Source organism: Phalacrocorax carbo, chromosome 3 (genome assembly GCF_963921805.1).
Source record: "Phalacrocorax carbo chromosome 3, bPhaCar2.1, whole genome shotgun sequence".
In the NCBI taxonomy this organism is placed as follows: Eukaryota; Metazoa; Chordata; class Aves; order Suliformes; family Phalacrocoracidae; genus Phalacrocorax; species Phalacrocorax carbo.
The window spans coordinates 21,472,420-21,485,757 of record NC_087515.1 but is presented as its reverse complement, the minus strand read 5'-3'; the positions used below and the strand labels follow the sequence as shown (position 1 = coordinate 21,485,757).

The 13,338-nt window shown below is 35.7% G+C and overlaps 1 protein-coding gene across 4 annotated transcripts in view; it reads left to right on the top strand.

Annotated features, from left to right (window-relative positions):
- Nucleotides 1-13,338, top strand: part of PLEKHH2 (pleckstrin homology, MyTH4 and FERM domain containing H2) — a 57,035-nt gene that overhangs the window by 8,805 nt on the left and 34,892 nt on the right. For all 4 annotated transcript variants that reach the window (XM_064446106.1, XM_064446103.1, XM_064446105.1 and 1 more), the window contains 4 exons: nucleotides 8,529-8,591; nucleotides 9,632-9,781; nucleotides 10,234-10,317; nucleotides 11,825-11,906. In XM_064446106.1, coding sequence (XP_064302176.1) covers nucleotides 8,529-8,591; nucleotides 9,632-9,781; nucleotides 10,234-10,317; nucleotides 11,825-11,906 — 379 coding nt within the window. The remainder of the gene's footprint in view (nucleotides 1-8,528; nucleotides 8,592-9,631; nucleotides 9,782-10,233; nucleotides 10,318-11,824; nucleotides 11,907-13,338) is intronic.

Below are 13,338 nucleotides of genomic sequence, written 5' to 3'. Positions count from 1 at the left end.
CATTATAAGTGTGTTTAAGCAGTACAGCTACCAGAACTTTAATTTTGTAGTGAACTTGGGGTCAAGAAGAGAGACAAGCAAAGGAATATACAATGTTTTCAGAAAACTAATCTATTCACTGTTGTTTATTTGTTTGGGGTTTTTATTTGTTTTCATTTTGCCAAGTAAAGAGTCTGTATTTATAAATCTAACATGCAAAGAAAGAGACCTTGTTGGAGTTTTAAGCAGAAGCTGCTGCTGTAAGTGGGAGGGGTCTTTACAGGAATTTAAGGAATGATGTAGAAAGTATCCCTAGTACGCCAAATTTAGGACGGCTGTGGAACTGAGTTTTAAGTAGAAGCATTTATTTTAATGCAGCTTGAGTCTTCTGCATATGAAGTTTACTATAAAAGCCTTCATTGAATAAAAGATTACAGTATTCTGCTGCAAGCTTAGCTCCTAGCTAGCATTTCATGTCACAGTAATAGTTGGTGACCCTCATTCTTTTCATAGTAAGTACATTTTTCACCTAAGATATATGTGCAACGTCAGGTATAAAGTTAATGTGTTTCCTATCACCGAAAAATCATTTTAGTAGAAGACTACATAGCTGTGTTAAATTTCCTCTTGAGCAGCCTCTACTCAATTTCTTTTTCATCAGACCCCATAAGGACTGAATATGGCACTATCCCAAATGTTGCATTATGGGCTGTCCAGTAATACTCCACAGTCACATGAATGTCTCCAAGTCTGTTTCCTTCAGTGCTGAAGGTCACTGTTTTATGCTTTGAATGTTTTTCAACAAATATAAACTAATAGGAGGATTATTTTCAGACATTTATTGATTTTTTTGCATTTGGATATTCTCTGTATACATGCTCAGCTGGCAATCAAGTGTGTACATGACAAATGCAAAAATATTTATGCTTTCTGTACAGATTATGAAAATTGAATGATAACTGGTTTTGGGGCCAAATACTATTTCCAATATATCCCAAAGCGTAACACATTCCTGACACTGTCTTACAACCCAACAGCTAAATCCATGTCCCACTATATTTTTATTCATTTTGTAGGTGTATTTATGCTATGTCATTTGGCATTTCAAAATGAGGCAGATGCAGTGTGTTTTGTTACCTGTGGCATGACAATTTCAAGATTAATATTTTCATATGAAAAGTCCATAATGCATTTGCCTTGTGCAGTGATTGCCAATATGAAAATTGTAAAAAAGAACAACGAGTATTTCCATTTGCATTCAAAGGATTATGAAGGGGTAAAGTAAAAAAGAGCAAAATACTATAGTACCAAAATAATTCAAATGAAGGTTATTCTTCAGTATTTCAGATGCTTTTAAAAATCTTCTTGTGATGGAAAATAATTCAGATGCAATTAGGAAGAAACAAACAGGAGAAAGCAAGGAGAATTAAAGAGAATAAAAGTTAAAAGTTTATATGGTTAGAGTCTTATGTTTGTTTATGCCTTTTAAATACCCATATGCTTTTTCCTATAACTCTATTTTTATCCCTTGTCTAGAAGTTTATGCCATGCCTTTTTATAACCATGGGGTTTGGTTTTTTTTTTGTTCTTTCTGGGGAAGGTGAAGATGGGGAAAAAAAGGAAAAAAAGACAGCTCAGGAAGCAATAAATTAGCTGGTTTTGTAGAGGCCAGCCTGGGTAGTGGCATGTAAGAGCACAGCCCTTGCTGTGAGGCCAGAGGACGAATATCTTCCCTTAGGTGGTACGGAGAGGAGGGCATCCATACTATTCCAGCCCTTCTGAGATGGGTATGGTGGCGGAAGCTGTGGGAGCTGTGATAGTGGGGAGGCACCTGTGCAGGTTCTTGGTCAATCTAGCATTTGTTTAGCGTTTCACTTGTAGGAGCTACAAGATGTTATTTCTCCATTTTTTGTGGAGGGAACTCTTTTTGCACTTAGAAATAATGCATTTAGTTTTCATTCCCTCAGAGAAGGAGTTCCAGGCTTTGTTATGTCTTCAAACTGCATTACTCTGCCTTACACATATTTTTTGAATTTCTTGCTCCTTTACCATCTGTGCTTCCTAGGTGTCCTACACACTTTAATTTCATTAATAAATTCAGTTTTAGTCCAGTTTTCAATTTTTTAAACTTTGGCTGTCAGTGGTACCTTTGATTCTTAAGCCATCACCTCTGAGGCAGTGGCATGGAGAAAAGGCCCCCGATTTCAGATGTTCACGTTGTGGCTCTAATCAGAACTCACAATTCAGTGAGGCAGAAGTAGCAGAATTTCCACAATTGCAGTACAATGATCAAAACAAAACAAAGCTGGCAGCTTTTTCCTTCTTCACAAATTATCGTCTTGTTTATTTATCCTGTGAAATATTAATATCTTGATTTTACATCTGTACTCTTTAGTTGTTCTGTCCATGTGGCTTAATTGGTCAGGTCATATTTTAAAGTTTGTTGTAGTTTATAAAGATTTAGCACTGTCCTTATGGAAGATACATAATACGTAGAAGACAAATCAGTGTCACGATAGAAGGAATAATGTTTGAAAACATGGATGGAACATACCCAGTCAGCTTTTTAATAAATGAGTTGCTAAAGTAGGAGCAATATTACTGTGTTTTCCAAAGCTAAACTATCAGAAGAGAGACATTTTTGTAAAAAGAGTGAGTCATGTTTCTAAAACAGTTTTACCATTGCTTTTAACTAACAAACGTATGCAAGGCTTGATACATGTATAGGTTGGGCACAGGATATTTTAAAACATGAAAACTGGTGGTCATCAAAGCCACTGACAAACAGTTGACTTGCTGTTAAGCAGTACTGTCTCTTTTAAGGAAATTTAGAGATTTGTTGAAATACTGGGGCTTAAACATAGGAATATAGAACCAAGAGGGAAAATCTTGGTCACATGCAGTGCTCTGGAATAGCTGGCAGGCATATTCTTCAAACCATTTATAAACTTATCAAGCACCAGATGAAAAGCCAGATCTTTTGCATTTATCGCTTCGGTTAGAAGGCAGTTCCAAAATCTTTTTTAGTCAATGTGTAAAATGAGGGTCTTCTAATGTCCAGCCTGTGTTTATTCATCACCTCTTTATATATGCTTGCACCTTTGAAAGGCAGTTGTAGGTGTGTTTATCCCTCACTTGCTTCTCCTATTTGTTTATTTATAGAAGCAACCATATCCCTGTGTTTCTTCAGTTTGGTAAATCCTAAGTGTGGTGTGAGGACTGATAGTCCACTAAATCTAAAAATGGACAGATTCAGTACTTTTCATGTGGAACACTATTTTTCAACCACAGATGGTTTGGGTCTTTTTTCAGATGAGGAAGAATTGAAAAATTGAAATGCAAGATAAAAACAGACTCTAAACATGCCATTCTCAAGTCACTGGAAGTTCTGCACTTAATCAATAGACAGGCTGTATTTCTGCACCAGAAACATTAGGTGTTAACTCCTTTTTCCTTTTGAAAACTCTGTCTTATTATCAGCATGCTTTGAAAGGTTTATGGAGAAACAATGCTTTTCATTCATTAGTGGTGGCATTTTTTCCTGTATTTATGTAAAAAAGATTTCTAAAAGTCTATGTGATACAACTGTGTTGTTTATAATATTAAAAATTAGGAGACAGTGTATTACGCACTGATTATAATGTAAATTTTAAATGTGAATGGGACAAGTTATTATGTTGAAAATTGACTTGGACAAAAATTTAGGGTTGTGTTCCTATAAATAACACATATTTTCAGACCTCAAAAAGGAAATAATTCCAACAATTTTTATTTTTAAAATATTTCCTTTAAAATTATAAAGCAATTTTTTCAAATATCAGGAAAATTATCAATTTAGTGCTGTAATTTCTCTCTAATGCAAATTACAGGAACAGTGATCTGTATATATTTGTATATAAATGAAAGTATATATACACGTGTATGCATACAAATGGAGTATTTTTTTTAATTTGTGAGTGATGACTTTTGAATTTATACCCTTTGGTGCAAAAATAGATGTGATTTCATGCAGTACATGTTTTAATAAAATGAAAATTTCTTTACTTGCACAAAAATATATGTTGAACATTTCTGAATACAGTCAAGAAACTTCCAGGTGAACTTTGAAAAAGAATCACTATATGACGTGCTTTTGTATTGTAAAAAATTCCCAGGGAGTGTGTGTTGTGCTTCAGTGTCCAGACCTCCAATGCAGTACACCTCCTTGTTTTTATTGCTGCCATATTTCTTCAAAGCATTCAGTATTTATTCACATGTGGCATTTCTCTGTTCATTGTTTGAACAAAAATAGCTTGATTTGATGAGTGTCAGATGTAGAGTGGTTATTTCCTTTCTAAGTTTAAAAACAAATCTGTTTCTAACAATAGATGTTATTTTCCATAATTTAGATAATTGATGCAGTGTGCACTAACACATTTTATGAAAATTAAGAGGGTTGGTACACTCAGAAAGAGGAGGAGAAAGTGCAGGTTAAAGTAGCAGTGTGTTCTTCTGTACCTATGTTGATACTGTTCTTTAGTCAGTATGCATGTATTTTTTGCTCATGGGCCTAAAATAGTTATTCTTCATGTTTAAGACTGTAAAACCAAAACCAGTATAGGACATGACAGGCCACCCCTGAATCCTTAATGAATTTTGGAAAGAGCCTGAACCAATCATAGATGTGCATGACAAGAATATTCCTTACAAGAGGTTTGTTGAACTGGGGCATTATTTCAAGTATCTCATTCCGGACATGACAGAAAATTAAGCTTACACTTCACATGCCAAGTGTTATCAATGACATGCTGGCCCTCCATATTTCTCCTGGGAAGCCAACTTTATGTCTGTTGATACTTCACAGACTGTAGTTCGTTCAAGAAATGTCTAGCCAAATAGCTGATTTATATCATTTAATTCCAGCAACACTGGTTATTTGCATAGATGTACATAGAAGGAGGCTGGTGGGACAGAGGTCTAATTCAACAGACTTCTCTGTTTTTCAAATCACTTTCTGTATAAAGTCAGAGTTGGTCAAGTTGCTGCCATAGGTAGAAGTTTTTTCTTCTGCATCTGTAAAGCACACTGACCTTTGCCTCCAAATATGGATGTGGCTGGAGTTACCTGCCTCTTCTGTCATGAGGTTAAGTTTAGGTATCATTTACCTGTTTTTTTTTCCCTCATAATTTGAAGGTCTTAAGCTATCTATCCATGGTCTGAAATTTCTTCATAGTCACTGGGTAAAGAGAATTTACCACTGCATTTTATTCTTGAGAAGTTCAACGTATGACTTTTGATTTAAACAATTAGCTATTAGTCCAGTCACAGATTTTCACCTCCTCTCTCTCCTCTTTCCCTCTCTTGGTAATGCTGTGATCATTGTTACGAAACCTCGTACTAACTTAAGTAGAAGGTTTAAGGTTAGGTTTTCTTTTTGAAGAGAAATATTTCCCTTGGAAATAATTCCAATCTTTTGCCCAATGAGTTTGATAACTTTCAGAGTATCCTAAAGCAATAATTTTTTCTCTTTAAGTTCACAGGCCTGTGGAGGAGCAAAGCAGTCAGAATGTAGATTTAAAACTCATTTTTTCAGGCAAAATCATTGTGTGGATTCGTTAGAGATTATTTATGCAAATGCAAAAAAATTATTTATTTTTAAAGTTTAATTATTGTTGTAATAGACACTGCAAAACAAACCTATGTAAACTCTAACTAAAGGGAAAATCAGGACTTAGTAATTGCTATGGAGCATCAAATTACTGAAACGCTAGCCAATTTAAGTGTAGGAGAAGTGCTTATATTTGGTAACTATGGTATTCCATTCTTGCTGAATAATATAGATTTTATTTTTTTTTTTTTAACAGAAGCCTCCTAAAGTAAATTGAAGACCCTTTAGGAATTTTCCATACAAAACCTCACATTTAGTTGTTGCCAGGACCTGATTGACATATCTGTATTGTGAGATCACCCAAAGCTTCTTAGCATACCTTCTTGAAATAGTTAACTCTTACAAAAGCAAAAATAAACCTTGTACTTCCATTCTTAATCTCTGAATGCTATTTTTTCTTGGTAATTATTCTCTCAGCTCCTTTGGCTCCTAGATTTACATTCATCTTAGCAACAGCTTTATTCAAATCATATTATTTGTTCCAGTAGTCTGTATGAACATATTATTATGGTTCTGGTCCTGTGCAACAGTATATGTTCCTAGGGAGAGGTGCACTGTACAGTTTCAGTGCAGAAACACAGGAGGAACTTAGGTCTGTAGTGCACTGTATTATCCAGAACTCAAATAGTTGTGTAGAAGAGCAGCACTACTGCTTCATGCTTGTGCTGTGGTTCAGTGATCATTAGATACTGCTAGAGAGACTAGTCGTTTTTGGGTTTAAGCTGAATTAGAGCTAGTTGAGCTGCACTGGCAGCTATGTAGACCTGGCAAGCAGCATTTTCAGGTTTTAGTTCCATTTATCACATTTGCCAGGTTTCTGATACAGCCTTACAGCTGAACTGAATTTTACTTATGGGATATAAATAAATTGCCAATTACTGCCATGGCAATCACATGCATTTACAAATTGTTTGACTGTAAAAATTGATGAACAATTTGCTACTCATCAATGGTGAATTTCACATTATAAATAACTGAAGGAGTTTTCTGTCAAAATATTATAGAGTATTAACAATGTTCATTATTGATACAGCTGCACTTCTACTTGATTTGGCATAGTGCTTTTACTACAGTGGGATGTTAGCTGACCGTATATTCAGACATAACCTCGATTTCTGAATCCCTAACACACTAAAAAAGAAATGTCTTTAAAACTATATTAAAGTGAGTGTTGTAAACCAAACTTCTGTTTGAACATAAAACCAAAAAGACAGATGGAAGGTAACTTCAGAATTCAAAATTCTAAAAATTATACTCAAAGTTAAAATCTCAACATGAAGTTGTACAAATATAAAATTAAATACATGTGACCAGATAGGAACAACGAAGGTTCATGTCCTCCTTGTCCATCTGTCTGGACTGTTAGTACATGAATGACTGGGATGATAATTTCCTTGTAACTGTTCTTGCAAAACAACTCACTGGGAACCCAACCATAGCTGTGTGTATTGTGAAATGTTTGCCGCTCTTGTATCAACAGTGTATTGTGGTATTATGGTGTAGACTTTGGGGTTTTATATTGTATGAGAAAGTTCTAGAAGGTCAGTCACAGCTTTTTTTACGTGTAGTGAAAACTCATTTTCTCCATTTTCAGTTTCTGATTGATAGAAAATGATGACTTGGTGTCCTTGTCTGGATGAGGTGCTAAAAGTACACAAAACTGTTTCATGTGATTGACAGCATAACTGGGGAGAGAAAAAAAAAAAGAGACAGAGAGAGAAAAAGAAGCTGAAAGATGCCAGAAATGGAGTATAAACAGGACAGAATGAAACTGATTATTTTAAAACGAAGCAGTAAACTGGAGAAGCAAGAGATTATTTTCATTTGCATTATTTGTATCATGTATCATATGCTTTTCTATAAACAATTTTGAAGCTGAATATTGAGTATCCCAAGGTTACATATTTGATGTTTCATCCTCTTCAGATGAACAGAGGTCTTAGGTAGATATTTGCTGAGAACCAACTAAATCCTTAAGTTACGAAGTAATATATTAATTTCATTAGGTACTTTCTAGTATGGTTTCAAACCTCTGTTTACTTTTAAAGAAGTCATAACTGTATTGCTCACCAAAATCAGACTAGAGAGGTCTTACCAAATGTAACAAAGTGTTTTTAAAAAGTTTCTTTCTGGCCTCATCTGTTCCACATTGTTGGAAAAGCCTTCAAAACAAATCATGTAAAATGCAGGGGTTTTCCGAGGCCCCGGGGGAAGGTTGAGTCTGTGATTTATTAGGCATCATTACAATGTAACGGATCTGGGTCTCTCACCTCTCAAAAGGGACCTGCATTCACTCCTCATGTTGTGCTGGTCTCTGTCTTTATTCATTTCTACTGTGGCTTTTCACATTTTTTTTCTGTGTGGCACCTGAATTCACCATGTCTCTTCTGCCACATGTCTCCTTCTTTCATGCAGAGGGTGAAGGAGGCTGGGACAGGCCTCATAGCACAATTCCTCCCAAAAGCTAAATTTGTCAACTTCAGAAGAATTAGCAGCCAAATAGTATAAAGTGCCAAGTACCCTTTAGTCTTGCCAGTTCTGGAAGAACATGAAGGAGTTTAGCACTTTCTAAGACTGTAAGCCTGCATGAGGAAAGTTTCAGGGCTATTGTCAAAGGAGTTTCTACTCTTGGTAGCAGGGAAAAAAAGCAGCCACAAAATTGTACTATGAAGAAAAGTGGTATTAATTTTCTTTCTGTAGCAGAATCTTTACATTTTAATACAGTCATAATGATGAATTATCCTCAGTTTGACGCACTGTTTATCCTTTTATTTTTATGCTCTTGCCCACAACCTGTCTTTTCCTTTTTCAAAACAGACCATGAAAATGTGTTTCACTGTGGTATTTCTGGCAACAGGCAGAAGGCATGGCCATTTTACTATATGTTTTTATGTATCTACAGATGCAGCAGCTTGAGAAACAAGTTATAGATGCTGATCGTCAAGCAGAGAGAGCTTTTCAGCAGGTATACAGATAAATTGAAAAACATCTCCATTAGCTACGTGCGTGTTTCTGTAATGAAGGGAAGTATAGAAATTGCTGGTTTTCTTAAGTATTGCTCAAAAGGGAGAAGGCAGTTTCTTTTTCCATCTATTGATTTGTCTTGCCAGACATGTTCTAACACCTTTCTCTGCTCACTATCCAGTTGAGTTCAATAAAGTCAAAGCTAACAGCACGAATCAAAAATGCATACCTGTAATGACTTCTTCAGTGATGCATCATGAGTCTTTGATATACGATGCACATGGAAACAAAAGGGAGAGGAAACAGTGACCTATTTTAGAAAATCTGTAAGAAAATACAACGAAGCTATCCAATACAGTCTCTAAATAGGATTATTCTATGTTGTTTGTTCTTCTTGTAGGAGTTACATCATCTAAAGAATGAGATCATGGCTAAATATTTAACTAAAGTTGCCTTTTGATTCCAAATGGCAGATATAGCAGACATTTTATGAACATATCTCTGGTATTCCCTAAAAATCCTTCATATCTTACCGGGAGACAGATAGAAACTGAAAATTGTAATAGTAAAAATGTTCATGTACTAATTTGGAGTTAGAAATGTTCCTGACTACAAGCCAAGTACTTTTTAGCCAGTTTTTAGAATGCTTCTGATAATTTGTTGGGTTTTTTTACACTGTACAGTTGTTTATTTATGAAAACATTGTTTATTAAGCCTAACAACAGATCCCTATACATAAATCGCATTCTTCCCCTATTGCCGTTTCTAACAGCTTGTGGTGTTACAAAGCTAGAAGCCTCTCACTAATACTAACAAAGTCTGTATAAGGTCATCAGTGTTTTGTCAGTCCTGTTGCTATTAGATGCACAGGGAGACATAACGAACTGTGGAATTTCTTCTCAAATAGGCTTCAGAACTTTGCAGGGTTATCTTGAATCTTAAGTGTGGGGACAATTTTAGCAGTCCATTTTGTGATTAAATTGCTGCCTTTGACCTGGAGTATTCTATTTCTTCAAGTCTTACGTTTGTCCTTCCAAATAGGTGCAGGTCATGGAAGAAAAATTAAAAGCAGCTAATGTTCAAACAAGCGAATCAGAAACCAGGTTGTATAAGAGATGTCAAGATCTGGAGATCCTGATACAAGATAAAAACGACATAATACAAAAATTGGAGCAACAACTTGCAGAACAGGTTAGAAATAATGGTGTACAAAAGATGAGCATCAATTCCATTCTTAATGATACAAAAGGAAAATAAAAATTAAGATGAATAGAGGACAGGAAAGTTTTGCATTATTTCTGTTGTTTGATTGAAGAGGTTTCCACTAGAAGTATATCATTTGAATAAGGTTTATTCACTTGCAAATTATGCTCTGACTTCCTTTGAAAGAACATCTAACTTTTGAGAGGGGAAAGATGTTCTTCCTCTTCACTCTCTCCTCCAAAGAGCTTTCATTTTTCCTAGAGGAAAGAGGAACAGCAGCCTCTGTGAAGGACTTAATTCATCATTTTTTAAAAAATCACCATATATTGCCCAGGAGACTGAATTACTTTAAGCAATCTTAGGATTTGTGTCTGAAGATGCCACTCAGGCAGACTATAGTACTCAGTGAAAAACATGCTTATGTCCATTTTTTTTTCCAGAAGCAAATAAGACTGCAAGAAGCAAAAATAATAGAAGAAAAAGCAGCTAAAATAAAAGAATGGGTGACAGTCAAGCTCCATGAGGTATAACTCTTGCTACAATACTTAAACAGAAAATAAAATGGTATGATTGGATATCCCTTAGGCTTTTTGGCTGTTAAAGGGCTTTGTGCCATAGTGAAAAAAAATGCTTCCCAGTTTCATTGATCTATATAGCTATTTGCTTGAAAGAGGAAAAATTAAAACAACAGCACAGAGGGCAGAGTATCCATGTCACTTAAATCCTGATGTCTGACTTGGTCAGCTAGTATATCTGGGTCCTGTTTATGGAGGAAGGGCCCAAAACTGCTCTCTGGAAGGTGTACTTAACGTCCACTAATGGAGAGAGATTAGCTGGCAAACTGAGCTTGCTCAGGCAGATGCCTGAAGTGTGAATAATTCCCAGAAAGCTGACCAAGTCTGCTGGGGCCTGGCAGAAAAAAAGACTTGATCATTTTTAATTTTCCAATGCCCACAGTACTCTTAGTCATGAATAGTTTCAGGGGCACTGGCTCTATTCTCAAAAGAGACCAGTTCAGTTGTCCCCCTTGTTTCTCTGCTGTGGTGAGATAACCATGTCTTTGCTCTGCCTAAAGCTGCCAATTTTGGTGTGCAGCTGTGCTTTTTCCTCCTTGTATGTATAAAATTTAAAGTTGCCCATAAAAGTTAAAATCCCACCCTATTGCTGTGGTTAACTGGAAATTATACACACTCCAGCTAAAAAACAAATAAATTATTATTTTTAAAGTAGGAAACTAGAAATAACATTTACGATTAGTCTGCGAGATGAGTTTTGAAATAATTTAATAAAAATGCAAGTAAGTTGAGCTAAAATTATCTTGAAAAATGTTGGACAAAATCAGATACGATTCAAACTGTTTACTTAGTTTGAAACATGGAGAATATCAAGCTAGTTTCACAGAGGTGGCTAGGTGCCACCCAGCGGGAAGCGAAATTGCTGTCTCCCCTCTGTGTGATATGGGATACTCTGATTCAAATCTTTTCTTTGCCTAATTCAGAGCAGGAGTTTGAACCGACATCTTTTACCTCCTGGTAGTGGGCTACAGCAATGGGTTGTTGGGGTTTAATTTCCTGCTGAAAGTCTTCTGTTCTGTATGTTTTTCGGTACCTATGTATTTTAATCTTTGCCGTGGGATGGTAGGAGGCATTAGCACCATCATTCCCTCTAATTCCTCTGCTTGCTTGTGGGTTTGCCAAGTGGCAAATAAGTTTTTAATTCTAACCCTCTGCTTTTATTAAAAATGCCAATGCAGATTTCTTTTTTTGAATTATTAAGGCTTTTTAAAGCAGTCTTGGGTTTGCTTGGTTGGGGGAATGATTTTAACAGAAGTTGAGCAACTAATCATTGCAGGGAATTTCATGGTTCAGAATAAACTAATGCCTACTGGCATTAAGGGAAGTAGCCGAGAGGAGCTTACCATCTGAACTAGCTTTATCCTTAGATAGTCAGAAATTCAGAGAAAATCTAAATGATGTAATGACTTTAAAAATTGTTTCACCAATGGATGAGATTACATTTATATGCTTTTAGTTAGAGGTGGAAAATCAGAACCTTCGCTTGATCAACCAAAAGCAAACCAAAGAGATGAAAACAGTACAATCTAAACTGCAAGGTAAATGTACAAATCTTTTAAAAACTTCTCTATACATAGCGTACTTCTTTCTATTCCCTGCTAATTTGTGCATCCACATAACGGAAATATTCTGTGAAATCACAAAGATTTCAGTTAGGGTGAATTGACATCAGAGTGACTGTACAGGAAGGCGTTAGGCAAGCAATAATTTAATTTTAATTAAGAAGACATGCAGATAAACCACAACTGTTTTTTGTTGGGTGAATGTGTGTCTCTGTTTTTTAAAAGGTTCTGCATGTAGTAAGATTTGACTGGATTTATGTCAGATCTTTGCTTTCCCTTCGTTATAGCGTAGGTAGTCCTAGCCCTGTTAAGGAATGTCAGTCTGCATCTGCTTTTTCTAGAAAATGCTGCGCTGGGAATCAGAATTCTGACCAGATATTTTCAATTACTGTGTTTGACTAAAGTGATCCAAAACCTTAATTCAGCCACAGTATCACCAGGTTCCTCACCAAGTGGATATAGTTAATTTAAAAATTGTAAAATACAAATATGGGAAAGAGGAATATCCCCTGCAAAAAGCATCATTTCACATTAACCAAAGTTAAACTTCATTTGCCACCGTGTTGCCTGTTCACCATTTTAAGTTCCCACACTCCTCTCCATACTTGGCTGACCTGGCAACTTACTTGCATATGAAAATCTTGTTAGTTTGCTGCCTAGTTCTCATTTCTCGATAATATATCTCTAGTACATATGTACATACACATACATTTAGAAATGTCTGTGTATGTGTCTATATCTGTACATGTGATGTGTACACACATAATATGCATAATATATGAAAATGTAAGTATTTACAAAATACATGCACGCACAATATGAAGCTTTTAAACTAAGATGCACCTCTCTCAAAATGGAAACTGGATTGTTTTGTTTCTTTGCTATTTTTGATCAGCAGCAATTCTATATACTTCAGCAGTTAACAGCTTTAGTCATCCTCTTCTGAGAGATGTATTCAAAGGCTTTTTGAGACGCTAAGAATTTGTCAGTTCATTTTCAACATACATTTACTGATACCCTCAAAAATATTAAGAAATTTATTACCATTTGCATTGTCCGTGCTGGTAACAGGCTATAAATTATGATCATGTGGTACTGTTTTAAACAGTTACAGGTGTGGGTAAGGGCCTTTTGTTCCTGGGTCTGCCACAGAACTTTTTATAAAGAGGGTTGGACAGCATTGATTCATATCAGTTTCTGGCAGAATAGCTGTCCCTAAGGATGGATTTCATATTCTTGAGGCAGTTAATCATTTTATGCTTTCAGCTTCTCTTGAAGTCCTCCATGTATACCTTCTAAGCCTGGTAACATACTCCTTTCTATTCGCTGTAGCACCTGTTACAAATTCTCTTAATGTTTTTATCTGAAGGGAGGGCCACCACATATTTTAATGCTATTGTTCTACAGT